The sequence below is a fragment of the Oppia nitens genome, unplaced genomic scaffold, assembly GCF_028296485.1.
Source record: "Oppia nitens isolate AA-2021 unplaced genomic scaffold, nextdenovo-longstitch-racon4-pilon3 scaffold9_pilon_pilon_pilon, whole genome shotgun sequence".
In the NCBI taxonomy this organism is placed as follows: domain Eukaryota; kingdom Metazoa; phylum Arthropoda; class Arachnida; order Sarcoptiformes; family Oppiidae; genus Oppia; species Oppia nitens.
In genome coordinates this window covers 2,162,044-2,183,389 of record NW_026533253.1, presented here as the reverse complement: position 1 = coordinate 2,183,389, position 21,346 = coordinate 2,162,044, and the positions used below count along the sequence as shown (strand labels likewise).

Sequence of the window (21,346 nt, the reverse complement as noted above, 5' to 3'; positions counted from 1 at the left end):
TATCAACGTTATCTGTCGGGACAGAGAATCTAACGAAAGTAAGGACAGTCGTATATTATTGGTATTTTATATGATTATTGTTGTAATGTAACATTATCTATTAAATAAACCAAGTCATATAAAACTAATTAGTATTATAGCCAATATATTCTAAGTATAAATTATTAAAAATTAATATTTTTATAAATTTCACGCTATAATAATATTACATAAAATATTGTATAGAAAAAATAAAGACTAATTAGAGMTTATATTATATCTTAAATCAATATTGAAATAGTGTTGAATAAATAATTTGTTAATTTGATTTTTTTTACATTTTTTAATCTGTTTCTTCAATTCTATGTTTTAATGTATAATACAATACTACGATATAATTTATAAGTGATTAATATTGAATTTTTAAAAAATCAATATTACTGTTAGTTTTACATAACTTAGATGTCACCGTTTGTATTGCATTTTTGTATACACTGTGATATTAATTTAATACAATATTAAATTTATATATTTCATATTTCATTATTTATTACTGTAGTTAAATTTATATCGTAACAAATATATTGAAATCATACCAATTTATAGTTATAGTGTAACAAATAACAACAACAAAAATAATACAAAATTATTTAATATTTAAATTAATATAAGAATTATATGTTTAATACAGTACAATAAATATTAATAAATATTAATCAAATATAGTTTTAAAGTGTTTACAATGATTTACTTAGTAAATAATTATAATATATATAAATTTATAGTGTTAAAAAAAATAAGCATAAGTTTAATAAATTTTGAAAATGTTACACTAAAAAATATACAAAAATAATATTAATAATAAAAAATCTATGAAGATATAATTAAACTTTACTAATTAATTCAAAAATATAGTAAACTTGACAAATTGTTCCTGATACTTAACATTGTATAGTAATTTTAATAGTAATCATTCAATTATTATTGCTTTACAATGTTAAAGTATCATGAACAATTTGTCAAGTTTATTATACAATTTGTATAACTCGTTCGTATGGTTTTGAAGCAATTTTTTAATTAAACAAATAATTTTATAAAATATAGTAAATTATGAATTAATTAAAAAAATATATTTGATAAATAGACATAATTATATGTTATAAATAATAAATTAGTTTAGAGCTAAAATCATTAACTATTGGAGTATCAAATAATAAATTTATAGTTTTGTTAAAAAAATTTTTAAATATATAGAAAGTTAAAATAATTTAATGAAAAAAATTGATGATAAAATATTAATATCTATTGGAAATGATTTTTTAGTAAAGTATATGATAGCAAGTGTGCAAATAATGTTAAAGTAAGCAAAAAGAGAGTTTTAGTGAAATGCATCGATAGATTTATGCAAACATCAAATAGTTATAATAATAGAGAGTAGGTATGGGAGTCGGCAGTCTAGTTGAACGGTGCATACAGTCTACAATACGAGTGATTGTGAGTGTATAAGCAGTAGAGTTAATATATCTGGTGGTTAGGCAAACACGGACTCACTTACAATTTGATTTCCCTTGTGATCCCTGTCCTCTGTAAGCGTTTAATTTCTCTCTTATTGTTGGTATTGAGAAAAAGCAAAATCAACTCAAGATTGCAATGCAATGATCCGTAGGGACGACCAAACGTCACAAAAGATCACAACTTATTTCGATAAAAGCATTACTCTATTAGCTATACATTGCCCATACATTGCCCATACAGTGCCCATACAGTGCCCATACACTACATATATTTACTATCTTCTCATACCTAAACATGTGTAAGCAATACATGTAATAATGCAAAACATGCTTTAGGGGGGAAGGAGTTTACAATTCAATAATGTTTGCAAAATAACTGCAAATACAATCTTAATCTATAAGTAAAACTATACAATCATTTTATAATATCACGACATTATTATATGTAAACAATATTTGAAAAATTATTAAATAAATAAAACCCTTTTAAGTGATTGTCAATTATTAGGTATACTTATTGTTTGATTTTTTATTGCTATATAACTTTTAAATATATTTTATTTAATCAATAAATCAATAAATAAAATATACTGTAAATTCAAATTATTTAAAATAAATTCAATGATATTTTTATATCATAACAGTATACAGTATATTTTAACTGTATTGTGATATTGGAGTGCCTCTTAAGTATATTATTATTATTATATTATTTTTATTATTATTAAGTAAATGTTTATATGCATTTGCAATTGGGATATATTTCAATTAGATCATCAAACAGTGAATTTTAAGGTTCACTGAATAATTGCTTTATTGTTTGCCTTCAACTCAATACAACATGTTATACATAGTCTAACATACAATACATTACATTATTATGTTTTTTTGAGTTAATAGTTTGCTTATAACATCTGTGCTCTATCTCTTTCTTTCTCTCTCTCTCTCTCTCTCTCTCTCTCTCTCTCTCTCTCTCTCTCTTTACTCACTCACTTAAACATAGATACAATTTGTATGTTATATTTATATTGTATAATGCATTTGTGTTTTACAATTATTGAATGGCTTTATATAAAACTTTTGAAATATCATTTTCATTGGTTTTGTTTAAACAGTATGTATGAGACCCTCATAAGACTTAATTATTTAAACAGAGCATTAACTCAAAGGCATCTTTTATTTGAATTATTTGAATCAATTAAAATATATACTCGTTTTAGTCAAACGCTTTTAAAATGATTTGCTCACTTTAATGAAATTAATTTATGTTACCAAAACATTTTTATCAAGATACAATTACAAGTGACCTAGTTTAACAAATTATCATATTTTATTTATCTAAACGTTAATAAATATTAATTATTTGTAAAAATAAAAACATTTTATAAATGACAAAAATCTTTCAAAATTTATATCATCTCTAGATATATCTGATATTTAATTCAACTTTATAAAAATAAATCTTGATTGTAGTATGAAATAATATTTTTTTAAGTTGCTAGTAATGCTAATAATTAATAAAGTATATTTTTATTTAATATATTGTAGTTTTAAGTAGCTTATTAAATACTATATAATTAACATTTTTAAAAATTGTTAAATTTTAAAAATTTTAAAGAACGATATTTCAATAAAAAATCAAAATTTAGATAATTTAAATTGTTTTAATTATTTTGATTATTTATATGCTATAAAAATGACATTTAAATTTAGTTATTTAAGTTTTGATGATCATTATATAAATGGATTTATAAATTAATGAATTAAACTCAAATGTAATAAAAATACAATTGTTATTTTTAATACTAGATTAGTGTTATTGCTTATGTAATATTAATCACATGATAAATCATACTTAATAAATTATAGTCATTTTAAGACAAAAATATTTATAAATTAAATTATTAATTATAACTTTACTCATATTTACTTTGATTATAGTTTGAGATAATCATAACATAAATATTGTCTAATATCTACTGGAGTGAAGTTTTTGCAATTTTAATGCAATAAATAAATAGTTAGTACATTGTCGACGAAAATGTGAAATTTTATTATCTCATAACTAATAAGATTGAGTAAATGTTAGGAGAAAATAGTAATAGTGATACATAAATATATATAGCAATGTTAGGGACAGTAGTGATGGTTGAGATTACTTTTGAGATTTGAATGCGCCTAAAGACCAATATATCTCAATTATATTAACTTATATTACATACAATTTTGTTAAAATAATGAGAATAAGCAAAAATAATGCCACTTCTCGTTTAAAATTCATCACAACATTATATGAAACCAACATTGAAATTACAGTATATTATAGGTAACAATACTGAATAAAAGGGCCAACCATATAGTTAGTAAAAAAATATTAACTATTTAATCATTTTAACAAAATTAATAATTATATAGATTTAAAGTATTTAGAAATATAAATATATTTTTGTCACATATTTTAGATAATATTATATGTTTATATAAGTAATAAATATAATATATATGAATAGTGGACACTTGGTATGTGTGCTATTGTTGTCATAAAATATTTATAAAGCATTTCATGAACTTTAGATAATATTCATGTAATATGTTGTCAGAGATGCGAGCATTTTATCATTGGATTCATTTTAATGGTAAAACGTTTTGATAATTCAAGTGCTGTCCCACTAAAACATTAATGATTTCATCCAATTTTCTTTGATGTCTTTCCCAAGTGTTTGTGTGTTTTGATAAATATTTAAATAGTGTGCGGACTCATCATCCCTATCCCTATCATATCCTATCCAATGGTATAAACAGTGTATTACTAAAGTAAAGTTGTTGTCAGTTTCACTCGAGACTAATAAAATTGAAATGACTTATAAAGCTTACACTATTTATTATACACATAACGTTAAACACTACATTACAGGTGCTGTTTGCTTGATTGGCCTACCATTCCTTAAAGAGTACTTTCCGGCACATATATATTATATAAACTAAATACAGTATATATTGTTAAGATGTTATGTATATAACATAGTACCTGTAATTTATAATAATTGGTGAGTTTGGTCTAACAGCACATTATATGTTATCCATTCATACAATATTAGTGACATCTCATCTACACTTCTAGTATAGTATATGACTAACCAATTCCTATAGGAAAAGCATCCAAACGAATGAAAGCCAAATTCAAAATGAGTTCAATTTAAATATTAATGATATATATGACCGAAGGATCGACCATATAGTGGATTATTCATATTAATAATTGTTCACTATTTATAAATACACATATTTTCTAGTTTTCAAATATATCATGTAATATGTGGGTCAAAAACACATCAATATAAATATAATGCTAATGTATTAGTCTTTATATACTTGATATTTATATGTGCAAAAATATATACAGTACATGTATGTATTTATGTATGTATGTACAGTATATATGTATGTAATGAGTATACGAAATATCAGTATATAGAATATAGAATATAATACATAATAATTATTATTTGGTATTTTAACACAAGTGATAAAACTTTATTCTTAATTTATTTAACAATTGAGAAATTAGTAGAGTTTAAGACAAGCAAATTAGCGTAAACACAAAAACTGACAATGAATTGAATGCATTCAAGCATTCAGGGATGCAAACGATGCAATACTGGTAGTATAGATGGTATGACTGCTATTTATTACTGCAACTCATTAGTACCACATATATAGCCATCAATTTGCTTTACCGCTACGGGATTTAGTGATCACTCAAGCAAAACAAAAGCATTTATTGAAAGATCCAGAGAGAGAGAGAGAGAGAGAGAGAGAAGAGAGAGAGAGTTATGATACGTATTAATGAGACTTAATTTAGTTGATTATTAAGATCATAGAAATCAAATCAAAACTATTGAACGGTTTTTAGTATTAACAACATTTAAAAAGCCATTGAATTATAGTAAATTCAATAGTAGTTTAATATGTATTAAGTATTAGACAACGCATTGAAAGTTTATTTTGTTTGTCTTTTATAAGGCTGTATCCTATGAAGTGTTGTCTCTTTGAATAAGTGAAAGCAAAGCCTATCGTTTGTGTTCACGTCTATCGTCTCATTGCTATTACTATAGAGATAAGTGTTTAGTTGGCTTTGCTATACTTCTGATGACGCTTTGCCTCCAATTTATTCATTCATCTGTAAAGAGTCGCAGCCAAGAGGGGATTTAAGACGAGGAACGCTATTGTGAAGCCATCCGATAAACAGCACTACCATTACTACCATTATTACCCACACAGTCATACCAGTCCTTGCAATCATCCGGGCGTGTAATGAAAGCACTCGCTCTCGTCTTTGCGCACCCAATACATACAATACCCATACTATATCCATACTATACCAAACCATACATTTAGCCATACTATACCATACAATGGCATTTAATGCAAAATTTCCACCGATTTTGGATTAACTCTACGATCGCTTAATACTTCACATCAACCTTATCACCGCCAACTCATATGACGGCTCCCACTACGACACATACACACAGATATACACTATAGTCTATAACACACACAATCATCCTTTCTTTTGTCTCATATATTATTTGAAGCTATTATTTTCACAGTTAATACTAATACGAAATTTTAAATCTAATTTGACTATAATTACCATACATTTATTCCATAATACCATTCAATTTACTGCAGTCATTATAATAATTATTATCAATTTATTAAATTTAAATCTAAACTAAATTTTTAAATAAAAAGATAATAGTTTATGACACGAATGAATTGTAGACAAGTAATTATTTTCTGTTATCAAAAGATTAACTGCAAATTAATCCTTATTTCCTGCAAATCAATTGCATTGAATGCGTCAAGATTTAGACTTTTTCTGTATTAATCAATTTAATGTTTGCGTTTATAAATATATATACAGTATATATAATGAATATCCTAGAATTGCAATAGTTATGTCAAATTATTTTTACATGTAATTCATTGCATATTATCCAATATTCTAAAATTAACAGTAACTTTACATCATTAATATTATTAAATAATATCTGGTATACTGTCTGACAGTTGACAGTCAACTTAGATTGACATCTAAATAAAGTGTCACTTCATATCACACTTTTTAATATTTTCTGTTATTATTAGTATAATTATATAATAACAAATCATTTATTAAATTGCATTTCACTCATTAAAATGCTTTTTGTTTTTTATATAAAACTATACAAAATTTTATAATTTGTTTTAATTAATATATATTTATATATATAGTTATAATTTGTTTACATAATATTAATTCAAGAAGTGATCAAGATTTTATTGTGTCACTAATTTAATATACTGTATATATATATATTATCAGATATTAATTACTCGATTGTATGCAAAATTTTGTTTTTTTTATCACATAAAATATGCAATAATATAAAAATATTTATTATTTTTGTTTATTTTATTTAATTAAATATTTTAATAAATATATTAGCACAATTAATTGTCATTTATAAAAAAATTTAGTAATTAAATTAAATTAAAATATTTGCAAAAAGTAAATGCAATAATTTTTATTATAACTATATTATATATATAAAACATCATAATATTGGTTAAATTGTTTTAGATTTTTTAATATTTAGATTATATTTATAAGAAAATAAAAAACTATTGACAAAAACTATTGCATTAATATAGTTTAGAATAACTTAAATAATTTAGAATATTATACATGAATTTATAAATATAAGCAAATTATTTATTTGCTATTTTAATGAATAAATAAAACATTTTAATACTTCTAATGGAGTGAAATATAAAATATTTAAATATTTGTATTTATTTTTATTATAATAAGTTTTAATTATTTCCTTTTGTAGTAGAGATCTAACTCTCGATTGACTGTCTTTAAGACAAAAGTACATTATTTTGTAGAGAACTTCAAGAAAACCGTCTTTTGATAAAACTTTAATTATTCGCGTCATTAGCATTGCTATCAATTAGGGAGTCTTCAAAAAGAACGTCCGTTATTATTTAATAGTATGCACTGATAATTGCATTTGCAATTGCTTTGGCATTATTATAAGCAATTTTTAAATTTAACATATGATTTAGTTATTATATTTAATAAATTACTAATTTATTTTTTACAAAGGTTATTCAAATTAGTTAATTTGATAAATTATTTCCAAATTATTATATTGTATTAAACTTAATTTATATTAAAAAGCAATTTTTTAATTATTTCAATATAACTGTAAGTTATACAACTAAATACAACATATGTAATTTGAAGTCATTTTTTAATTTTTTTTTAAATAATCCATAACTCACTAGTATTGATTCATATTTGCTATAATAAAATTTATATACAGTAAAATTTTTTAAAAATTTATTTACTGTACTATATTATAATGTAAGTATCGTTGATAATAATAATTGAATTTAAAAATTTGTAAACTTAGTAGACTTATAAAGACAGAGAAATGGAGACATAAGATAAGCTCGACTTATAGTCATTGATGCAAAAATCAGTGCAAATAATCTAAAAACTATTGGTGTTTAGCAAACTATATAAATAAAGACTTTGTTTTTTGTCAAAAGCGTATCGTTTAAGCGGTTTTTCAACATTAGGGCACATGTATTGAGAGCTACACTTGATTTGCACCTGTGTTTTACTTACAAGTAGATCAAAAAGGAAGCCGACGGCACCATATATGTGATTATTATTATTATTAATAGATTTGATAATTTAATAAACAAAGTAGTTATTTGTCAAATTTAACCAACAAATTAATGAATATATTATATATAAATTTATGTATAAATTATATTCAAATCATTGACTTTATTATTATTATTGTCAAGCATTATAAACTTGTTGGAAGTTAATGACAATTAATTACTATATATATAAAATTAGCAATTTATAAAAATAAACTATAATATGATTTAAAATAGGCAATTATGATAATGGTGATATTTAAATATTATTAATCAAAGCGTTATGTAAATTATTAGTGCCTCTGTTTCATTAAATTTGAGTCATTATATAGTATCAAATAAATTGAAGGCATCAGTGAAAGGCATGTCTTTCATATAATGGTTAGTTTGGATGTCATTTGGGAAAAGTCAAGTGGTATTAGTTGTATGAGTGTATGCATCGACTGACATGCTATGAGCCGTTATGTCATAATTGTAATCATTTTGGGATAAAATAATTTGAGTCGAGAAGAAATAGGTCCACAATCACTGTCTTTATTACATTTCATGTCATATTTACTACTATATCACTATACTGTCGGTCATATAGCATAACATTAGTATTGCATATTTTACGCAAAAATTAATCTCTTAAAACATTTTATTAAAGTAATGCTTTATAATTTAAATCTTAGTTAAACACAAAATGAGTCTCTCATCTCATTTTAGACTAAATAAAAAAAATAAAAATAAAGTTTAATAGAGATTAGCTTAAAATAAAAGCTCATATAATATAATATTGTATTAATAAGAAGTAAACTGTATATTATATACTATATTTAATGTTAAATATTATATCACATAATTTAACTGAGACTTATAAACATTATGTTAAGTAAAAAAGCGTTGAAAATATTTGTCTATTGCCTCCCATTTGAGAGTTTAAATCCTCTATTATTTGGATATAGAATTTCAGAAATTACTATCAAAAAGACACCACTTTTGTGCCATTTTTGCACTTATAATATATGTTTGCAAATAATGTCTACTCGTTTAGTAATATACAATGTAATGTAACAAATAATAAAATAGCAGTCATATAGTATAGTAAAAGACATAATATGTAAAAACTTTAAGCATATATGCTATGTATAGTACAGTAATTTTAGTTATTAAAGATTAGAATAAAGTATTTTTCTGTTTCATATGTTTAGTCTAATGTTGTGTTAAAATGACAGCACAGATATCGATAAGATATAGTAAATATAGCTAAATGTTATGAGTAAACATCATAATAAATACTCATAACATTCATCATAGGCTTTAAACATCAAAATTATTGTTCACTATTTGACTCTAAACACACAATTACTCGATGCAAACGGCACTACCATTTGGACAATAGTTATAACGAGTTTTTAGAGACAACTGCAAGTAATATGGAGGTTAGGGGTTAGGGTTGCCTCTCATTGCTATTTCATTATATCTTACAAATGCTTTATTTGAACGATAATTCATTCAACAAATCCTATGAATGCTGTCAGCAAACACTTGATAAGTGACTTTAAGGACTAAATTTAATGAAAACCAATTGAGACTCAATGACAGCACCCGACAGAACTGACAGCACCTGCTCTGCGATTATCGTTATGTGTTAAGAGTGATAACTAAACCAAACTTACATTATGTCATTCAATATAACATAGATTCTTGAATATGATTATTATTATTATTATTATTATTATTATTATCATTATTATTTACAAATTAAATGATACATTATAACAAAAAAAAATGTTATTGATTTTACAAACAACTTAAATAAATGTAATTAAAAATAATTGTTAAAATATTACATAAATTATAACTACTATAATCGTATTTAAATTATATATTTTTTATAATTGTAAAGTCATAAATCATATTTTTATAAAATGTTTTCGTGTAATTACATAAATAATAATAACAGATTTTTATGTTTATTTTAATAAATGGCAAATTGTAAATAATGTATAATATAAAGTATATATTAATTGAGTTTATATTAAATAAATAAATTTGTTTTTTATTTATAAATTAGAATATAAATATTTTTATTATAATTAAAAAATATAATGATATTTTTACAGTTATTAAATACATTGTTATTACAATTAATTTAATAAAGATGTATAAATAGAAAAAATTGTATAATAATAGGATAAATAACAAATATTTTGTTACAAATAATTTATTTTTAAGTTAAATGATTTGTAGATTAAATGAAGTGTTTAGAAGAAGTGTTAAGTTTATTGTGAATAACACTATAATAAAGTAAATACAATGATGTATAGGAAAGGAGTGAATGCAAGCATGAGATAGGAGTGCGGTTACAGAGCAGTCAAATGGGCCTCAATTGCGGTCTTTTTCATGTTTGTCTCAAAAACCCGAAACTCAATACAACCGATTCATTGCACTGAAATACATCCCGATGTCTCATATGTGTCGGTGTATGTCATCTGTGTCCTCAACTTTGACATCAAAATAAAGCATTTTTTTATTTAAACCAAAATTAGCCTTAATTAGAGCCAAATTTGTATTTTCCAAATACATAAATAAATTCATTCCTTATATACTATATATGAATGTCATTCCTAGTCCTACAACCATGTGATATGTGGTATGTTTTGGTGCAAAATTGAGTTCACTATATATTTCAGTCAATTTAGTCGATACACTACATAACTATACCAAAGTTGTGATAAATGTCTGGTCTTGTCGTTGACAAAGTGTACCACAGCTAACATTATTGAAAAATATTAAATAACGATATACTTAGACTTAGACTTAGATAGTCCAATGTTATTATGATACTGTATAGTAAAGTCACACTGTTAGCTCATCTCCCGGTGCTTATATTTGCTCAGTATGTAGATAGTAGTCCGTAAGTCAAATATGTGACGGGAAATGATAGGAATGCATATAATTTCACTGATTAGGAGCACATATACATTACATATACTTACCATTTAGTTATAGTTTCAATTTAAATAACAACTTAGTAAATGTCAATTTATATGTTAGTTATGTTTCATAAATAATTGTTACATCAATTTGACAAATTTTTTTAATAATTACTTTTGCTATTTTACAGCATCTCATTAATTATATACTATCCATTTAAAACATACTAATACCGTATTATACTTATAATTTCATATGTTTTTCAATTTTTTGCATACGTAAAACATTTAAGTGATTTCATAGAAAATATATATAATATTATATGCAACTTATTTTATAGAGTAATTGAAATTAAGTGTTTTTATGATAACATTTTCATTTAAAAGTTTAACATTATTCTAACCAAATTTATATTTATGTTTCAATTTTATTACAATTTATTCCAAAACTTATAATAAAAAATAGTTTTTATATTTATAATTTTAATTGCAGATATAGATTATAATTAATTGTATATACAGATTGTTTATTTGTATTTAATATAATTGTATAACCTATAAATATATTTTTAACCTATTTAAATTTAGAGGTTGTATTAATTTAAACATAATATTATAAAAGTTACTATCTTAAACAAACCTAATTGCAATTGTATATATTGTAAATATTTTAATTATCAGTATATTAAGCTCATTAAGATTAATACCTTGTTTTCATAAAGCATTCTCTGCAAGTATTTCTCTCAAAGTATAAAATCGTTTTCATTAAGTTATACTTAGCATTACTTTTATAATTATTAATATTTATTAATCATTTAGATTTTGATATTTATATTGACATAAAATATTAATAAAAAATTGCAAATAATATAATAAATACAATATATATGTAAAGCATGTGCTTTACGTCATGCTTTGTAAGTATTTTTTATTAAGTATTTGAAGTCTACTTTCTCTCAATGTTTTGTGTTTTTGCTAACTTTAAAAGTCAAGTATAAGTAGTTTTTATTAAGAAATTTTGAAAGTACTTTGAGAGATTGCTTTATGAAAACAGGGTATAAGATATCTAATAATTTGTATACAGTATTTGTTATAATACTTTGCTTAAACTCAAGATAATATAAATCATTTTAAATGATTATTTATAATAATTTATTAGAAATTCAACAGTTTTATAATAATTCAAAACAAATTTGATTAAAGATTTAAATGATTTTTTTTAAACTTATGACTAAATGTTACGAATTGAATTATACTATTGAAACCTAATTTTGTAATTTGTTTTTTTATTTTTCATAGTATGCTATTTGTCTCAATTTCCATAAGTTTCGATTTAATAATAAAAATTCAATACAAATATAGATTTAGCTAATCATAAAAAATGAGAAATAAGAGACTAGAGTTTCAAATAACAAGTAAATAATAAATTCAATTATATAGTATACTTAAATATATATATATATATATATATATATATATACAGTATATATATATATTCTATAATTTATATAAGAAATAATAACCGCAGGAATAAATTAGAAATAAAAGAATCAAATAATAAAGTTTATGGCAATTTGAGAGGCACTCCACTCATTCACTGATAAATTGTTTGTAGTGAGTGCTCCCTCAGCTTAGTGCTGCCCGTGCCGTATCACTACTACTACTACTATAATACGATAAATTAATCAGTGATTAAACATGTGCCACATTTCCCATTTAATATTACCAAAATCATTTATTAAGAGGATTCAAATAAAGTGATGCAAAGAGAGAGAGAGAGAGAGAGAGAGAGAGAGAGAGAGAGAGAGAGAGAGAGAGAACAATGAAAGAGATGTATTAGAAATGATTTAACTGTTAGAAAAAAACTTTCCAATTTGGAGATAATGTTTTAGTTATACAGTATATATACTGTATATATTGAATGGCAATGCAATGCTGTACACAATTTAATGTAATGTCATCCTCAATGCTCAAGTCATAGCACAACTACCAGTGCAGGCAATGCCAACTTATTTTGTTGGTCTGGTTACGCAAAATTAGATGAGAATCGGTGCGAAACGCATCCACTAAAATGTCAAACTCTTACACAACTTTATTATCTTATTCTTTCGTTTTTATAGTTCTTCTCCAAAAATACAAGACTTTACTAAATTGAGTGATAATTCAGTTTTACTATTATTTTTAGATAATTATTTTTGAATTATACTGTATATTATAATGAGTTAATTATAAATGAATAGTTTAGACATTTTATTAATTGTTCAGTAAATAAATTAATCTAAATTTTTGTTAAAATATTGATATACAGTTTTAAGTATATAATTTAAAGTAAATTTTTTATTTTATAAAATTCAACTTTTTAAAAATGTAGATATAATGTAATATTTTTTATGTATATAAATATGAAGTAAAAAATATAAATTGAGTTTATTTAGAAAAATTTTATGTAACATTAGATGTTTTCAAGTAAAATATGAAATATGAAGTACAGTACTCGTCAACTAAGATGAATGATTTAAATGAGAGTCATATCCTATTAATTTCGTGGACCATAATCCATGTGATAGGCATATCAGTTGCCTGAGAATGGGAGCACTGGTAGTTATAAAAGCAGTGATGCTTATGATGTGGGTCTTGTCGTATTTAGTGTCTTGTGGGACACAACCAAATGTTTGCAAAAAAATTAATGTCACCGAAGGTATAGTTTATAATGACATTCAATTGTTTCCATAATAGGTTCACTTGTATTGTATTGACTGTAATATCAATAGTTTAGTGAAACGGATAGGCGTTTAAATCGATCACACGTTTGCTTTGAAGCCAATTATTTTTAAAGTGGCGGAAACCAAATGTATGACACTATTACTATAAATGTTTAATTTGTTTTTTGCATATTATATGTATGATTGTGATTGTCAAGTGTTATAGTAATGTCAGTCAATATCGTCATCAATGGTAACAATTGTAAGAATACAAAGAGCAAACTCATCATAAATCTCTTCAAATGACAATTCATTATTAGAGGATAAGTCACTTAGGATTGCATTAACTGTTGAGTATTGCATGTATTTTGGATTCATTTTGCAAAAGGGATGACTTGAGCCCCTCATTAGACTATTGTATTGTCCAATAGTATTGTTAGTGTAGCGCATAATTTGTCCTAAAGTTATATCAGGCGTTGAATCCCAAGAGACAGACAGATAGATAGAGAAAGCAAAGCCAACGGTGCGACTAATGCCTGGCCTAATGCTACTCCTAAATGGCTACTATTTTTCACTTTATCCGGTTAATGGCTATAACACATACACTCGTTTGATATTATTTTTGTTATTCCCTGTTATACAACTTTCCACTGAGTGACACACCAGCCATAGGTCGATGCAATTGCTTTGACGGACAAAATTTGCCACAAACTCATTGCAGTAAATATCGACAATCATTACCAATAATACAATGAATCGCTATATATATGTCAATTCAAACTTACAACGACTTACTGCTTACTTATTATAAAAACCGTAGTTATCATTGCCTCCAATGTCTACGTTATGCTCCCAAACCTACATCAGTGTTATAGCAATGTGAGAGCAGATGTGCTATGACTATGAGCTCAACTATAGCTCTCTTATTGCTTTAAGTTTAGTAAAACATTGAAAACATATATTTATTAAATAGCATTTGAAAAACATATATGAGTTAAGTTATTTGTAAATTCATTTAATAAATTGTTTGCCAACTATTTTTAAATATAAAAAGTAACTACTTTAACGATTAGAAACTTAAATAAATGCATTATTTTGAGACAATATTGAGTTTTTATTATTTATGTATTCATGAAAAAACGATATTATTTTTAAAATAAAAATATCCATGAAATAGTGAATTGAATTTATTTATGATTATAAAACAAATATAAAATCAATTTAACAAATAAAACAAAAATAATTTAAATGTAGTACAAGTAGGACAGGTGCAGTGTTTAACAAAATCGATTTTAAAGTCACAAAAAAAGTTTAGTATAGTTGGATTTGTATGCAGTTATTTCAGTGATACATAAAATTAAGTGATGGAGAGGAGGCTAAGGGAGTCAAAGGCTATATTAATAGTGTAATATTGCATTGAATTGCATTAAGCTTTCAATCTGTAAGCACTTAAATAGATAGTAAGTCTAAATCATTGAGCCATAAATGATAAAAATGTTATATAAGAATAGTATAACTATTATTGAGTTGAAAAGCATAAGAATAGCAAACATGGAAACATCACTTTTAGGACATTTTAGTGTAACATTTATTGAATATAAGTGTATATAATATACAATATATGTATAAAAGTGTATATAACTGTATATATATATAAAGCATACAAAGTATTCAATGCATTGGATGAACACAAAACACAAGCAATTCTCCAATAAAATCAACGACTATTTCACTAATGTTAGGCCTGTTTTAAGCCAATTATAGGCTTGACTTGACTTTCAAAAAGCGGCCAATTATTAAATTCAATGCTCTCTCTCTCTCTCTCTCTCTCTCTCTCTCTCTCTCTCTCTCTCTCTCTCTCTCTCTCTCTCTCTCTCTCTCTCTCTCTCTCTCTCATTTGATTTCATAGTTTTAATGCTTATATTATATCAGTACTATTATGCTGTTCATTGTTCACGCATTATATGACAAATAGTAGTGTAGTCCAAACTGACTGCTTATTATATATAGTGATAACAGCTATATATTGATGGAGAATATGATGGTTTGCCTAAAATCTCTTGAGCGCCATCAACATCAATATCAGATCAGATCAAATGGCTGATCAAACAACTAAAGGATACCGAAACCAATTTGTGAGTCCTAACCATCTTATAGCACATTACAAGCATAACAATTTCATACAATACCTAAGCAATTGAGGCTATGATTACAATATTGGGCGCAAGCGTTCATCATTTGGATACTTGTGCTGAACGCCCAGTAATGCATAATTTGCTTGTCTTTGCCCACTATTACTACTACTTTAACGCTATTGTAACTCAATATGTGTCGTGATTGTTATAACGATCATTATTATTGATAGCTATCATACCATCAATACTATTCACTAGTGGTGACTGTACTCACAACAAACTACTGTATAGCACCGGCACATAAAACTTACATCTATTAGAGCTTCAAATAAATGCATTCTCACTCTATAAATGCTTATGAGCTCAAGTGTCTCCTCTCAAAACAAAATTGTTCTGCAAATTACATCCCTGTGCCAGAAGAAAGAGGTTAACACACATACACTCATACAGAGAAAGAGAGAGATTTGTGAGTAAATGCATAACAATTGGCAAACAAAGCATTCATTGCATATAATATAGCATTTGAGCTGAAAAGCTAACGATTATCCAAATTATATTATAAATATAAAACTCTGCAAACATTACTTGTCATCTATTCTTACCAAATGTGATATATTGTTAGTTAACATAATATTTTTCAAATACTTCACTAATTTTCTTATATTTCAAATGTAATGCTTTCATCTATTTATTACAAACACTGATTTAATTCTAGTATTAAAAGAATATCTCATTAAATTACTCAGGATTTTCATAATAATTATTATATAAATTTTACATAAATAACACTATATATTACAATATATATACACCAATATTATATATATTAACTATATCAATAAAAACAAGATTATCGTAAATTATACTTTATTTATAATTAAGCGCCTGAATCACATTTGCATAATTAATTAAATAATGCATAGAATAATGCACATAAAATACAATAAGTTGTGATTATACAGTATATAATTATATACAAAAATTCATTGCTTAGTTTATATATATATATATATTTGTACAGAAAAAAAACTAATATAATTGTTTTATCATTTTGTTCAAAAAAAAAATGAAATACAAGTATAAATAAAAGAAATAAATTAATACAATAAATGTTAACATTAAAAAATACACAGATAACATGCCTTTAGCTCATGTATGTCCTAAATGATGCATAAGTGGGTGGTGTCCAAAATGTTGTGCCGCCGATGACAAGACAGCGGCTGCCGCTGGAAATGATAACGAAGAGTTTGCGTTGATAAATGGAGACAATTGTGATTGAGATAATTGTGATGCATAGAGTAGGGCTGCCGTCGGATAAGCACCGGAAACAAATGATGGCGAACCTGAAGACTGCAGGGATGAGCCACACATACTGCCATTCGGTGACTGAGGAATCGTCGGACTGTTTGCATCCATACCTGGATTCTGTTTCTTCCATTTTGTTCTCCGATTCTAAACAATTGACATTATATTATTAAATCAATAATTGTTTGAAATTTTATTTTATATCTAATTACCTGAAACCATATTTTGACCTATAAGTTGAAAGAAAAAAATCATAAATAAAATTAATATTATAATTTAAACATTAATACACTAAATTATGTTATTGAAATTAGTTTTATTATATTAATATACTGAATGTTACAAATATTCTTAGTATTAAACTATTGATATTATTAATAAATTTCTAAATTGCAAATAAGCATATATAAAGTATATTAGATAATGATAGAAAAAGATTTTAATTTAAAATAACTAAACAAAATCTTTTATTTTATTTAATTAATGATATATATTATTGACATCAATGAATAATGTTATAAAAATTGTTTTTTATAATATTTAATGCATTTAAAACAAATAAAATTTCAATTTATATAAATATATAAAATAAAATTATTTTAAATTACATGCATAACTGCTTATCAATTGATTATTTAGTTGAAATTTATGCAAAGTAATTCATGCAAATCTTAATTATATTAAAATATATAATGGAAATTACGACAAAACCATTAATTAGAGTATAATGAAATTAGTTTAATAAATTTAATTGTTTATTAATTAAATTATATTTGCATTAAATGTCTAAATATTTAAATAATAAATTCAAAAATCGATATAAGAGCTAATTATCGGTATTGTTTAGTAATAAATTAGCCCAAAAAACTAGCAAATAATAATAATGATAATATTAATAATAATAATATTATAATATATAAATCAAATGAAATAACCTGTGTTTCTGTGAGTCGTAAAGATAGCGCCAAATTAAGTCTTTCGCAAACCGATAGATATCTCGTAGTTTTGAATTTGTTTTCAAGAGCTACCAATTGTTCGTAAGTGAAGGCAGTTCTCGCCCGACGGGGTTTACCACTCTTCGAGTCGTTCAACGATTTCTTCTTTTTGCTATTTGTATTGCAGTTGTTGTTTGTTTCTGTATTTTGACCACAAGTTTTGTTGTTTGTAGTGTAGGATGTGCTTGAATTGGGTGATACATCATCTCGGCTTAAATTACTGCTTTCCTTATCACTCGACTCTATGGGTGACATTACCCTACTGTCCAAGTCTAGTGTCAAGTCATTGTCCTTCAAGCACTCTGTCATCAATTATACAGTATATCTATTTATTAGTGACATTTCAAATATTTGCTAATTACTGTAAAAATTATATTTCAATATTTTCCTCATTATATTAACTAAATATAATCAATCAATATGTTAATAATTAAAATATTGATAGAGCTCATCAAATTTAAAAATTTATTTTATAATATTTAGTTGATAATATTGAAAAATATGCTTAAATTTCATATAATATTAAATATCTTTAAAAATAAATAAATTTTAAATTTGTTTTTAGTAATTTGTAAAACATAAAATATTTACTTGTAAAATATTCATTTTAGGATACATAGTACTGTATATGCTGTATATATAAAAATTTATATATGTATTTATACTGTACTAAATTTAGTATACTATATAAGTATTAAATATGTTATAATATTAAAATGTTATTTTCATTATTTAATTAAAATTTACAAATTTATGTAACAAATCACAATATCATATTCTAGTTTTGATTTTTAAAATAATAAAAATAATATAATTAACTATATTTTTTATTATAAATTTTCAAATCAAGTAATTAGTCTTAAATATACTGTACAATACAATAATAATGTATTATTTAAACGGATATAATTATTACTTAAATTATTTGTAAATTCAACTATAATTAATCTTCAATTTGTTAGTTTGCTTTATCTAATTTGTTAATAATTGATAAAAATACTAATAATTATTACTATTAAACATATCATAATTAATCAAATTATGTTTGAATGACAATTAGAGAGCAAAGTTTTAATTAATAAAGATATTAATAAAAATTAATCTAATTGTTTATTTAACATCCCATTAAAAATCAATTTTATATTTAAAATAGATTATTTGGCAATGAATTAGTTAGAAAATATTATGTAAAAAGTTGTTTTAAAATGCATTTTAAAAATAAATAGCATTTTGTCAGATCATATCAATTGCCTAACGTATCACTTGAGTCCTCTGTTAAGCGCTTGGAAACAAACATAGAATTAAAGTGCTGTTAGTTTTGCATATGTTTTACTACTCTTTAAACAGTATTATCTGATGAGCGCATCGACAGTGAATCCAAAGCAAAACTTTTATCAATCACTACAATCTTAACCAAAGAAATGCCGCAAACATTACATTGAGTTTCAGTTTTTAGAAATACTTCATGCATTCAACTCAACGCTTATCATGAATTCAAATACATTTATTTCACCACTTTATCAATGAAACTCATTTAACAATATTTTAATTAACGTTATTATTATTATTATTATTATTATTAAGAAAACAGTAATCATAGAGATAGGGATCAGCATTATATGCCGTACAGTCTAAATAATTCTCATAACAGTAGTTACAGTATTTTAAGTATAAAAATACACTATTTTTATTTGTATAACCAAATGAGCGTCAAATTTGTCGTATTATTATCATTTACTATATAGATATAGATATAGAATAGTATTCAATGTTTTATTTGTCTTTTTAAATAACTAACATTTGATGTCAAATTGTAATCTTTTTTAAAAATAATAATAATAATCAATATTAAGCACATTTAATGATAGATAAAAATTCAAATTCATTGAATGCATAGTAATATAAAATGAATACAAATTACCAGATTCTTTGAATTGTCTGAAAATAATTGAATGTCCGGATGTTGTCGTCTGTTGATTGGAATGGTGTTCAGCACTCAATATACCCGAAGGAGTGACCCATGGATACCATGAACTCTGCTTATGATCAATAAGATGTCCTGAACTTAGATGATCTGAAGCTCCAAAAACATTAGGTATTAATGATGCCGACGATACTATAGGTTGTTTGCAATAGTAGTTTATTAAAAAAATCATATTTATTTAAATACTTAATTATTTATAACTATATTTTTAATTTATTTAAATTGTCATAAAATACCGGATATGTTGGAGTCTTGTTTGAGTTGTTTAGAGACGGGATCTTCTCTGTTAAGAATACTAGTGATGGAAAATGGTATCGAAGGCTTAGTTATGTGATTATTGTCGTTGAGTTCACTTTTGGTCGAAACATAACTTGTTTTAATAGCCGAAGAATTGCCAATTTTTTCTTTAATATTCAACGATTTGTTGTTAAGTGTCGACACATTAGAGGAAAGCGGAGAATTAGGTGCCGAAGCCGTGTAGTCAACGATTACGGGAGAACTTTGTGGTGATGTTTCGTCAGAGTCCGATGACATTATTATAGCCATCTCTCTATTTCTCCCTCTCTTTTGTCTCTCTATTTCTATCTCTTTTTTGTTCCTATGTATCACTATTTTGATTAAAAGCTCACTCGAGTGAAGTCAAGTTATTGCAAACTTTTATTACTAAACACACAAATAATCAGTAAATGAGTTCAATAGACGAATGACTATAAGTAAGAGATTTCCCAAATTTGCCCAAAGTTTAGTTAAATGTTTGTATGCCATAACACACATACAAATGATGCAGTGATGCACTGGTAGTAGTGATGCTGAGCAGGCGCTCTCATTCATGCAATGCTTTACTATTGGTTAACAGTCAACTGCCAGTGCTTTCATTGGCAATCACTAGTCTATGTAATTGAGATAAACCTCATCCTAAGTTAACTTAAAATTTAATCACAATTTTCTGTAAAAATAATACAATAGTGACACTAAATGAGCTCACATTAAAATTACAGTATCGAGTTTGCTATTAATTGACTGTTATTAACAAAGATTTGACAAAATAAAATCATTGTATAATATTTTTACACATTTATAAATTG

At 24.6% G+C, this 21,346-nt stretch overlaps 1 protein-coding gene across 1 annotated transcript; it reads right to left on the bottom strand.

Moving 5' to 3' along the window:
• Positions 1–17,123: 17,123 nt before the first annotated feature.
• LOC128964543 (NK1 transcription factor-related protein 1-like) lies at positions 17,124–21,051 on the bottom strand. The gene is made up of 5 exons (XM_054311166.1): positions 20,498–21,051; positions 20,199–20,393; positions 18,218–18,579; positions 17,495–17,512; positions 17,124–17,429 (listed from the first exon to the last, which is right to left on the bottom strand). Exons 1-5 carry the CDS (start codon positions 20,805–20,807, stop codon positions 17,127–17,129), a joined length of 1,188 nt encoding a protein of 395 aa, XP_054167141.1. The 5' UTR covers positions 20,808–21,051; the 3' UTR covers positions 17,124–17,126.
• Positions 21,052–21,346: the final 295 nt, after the last annotated feature.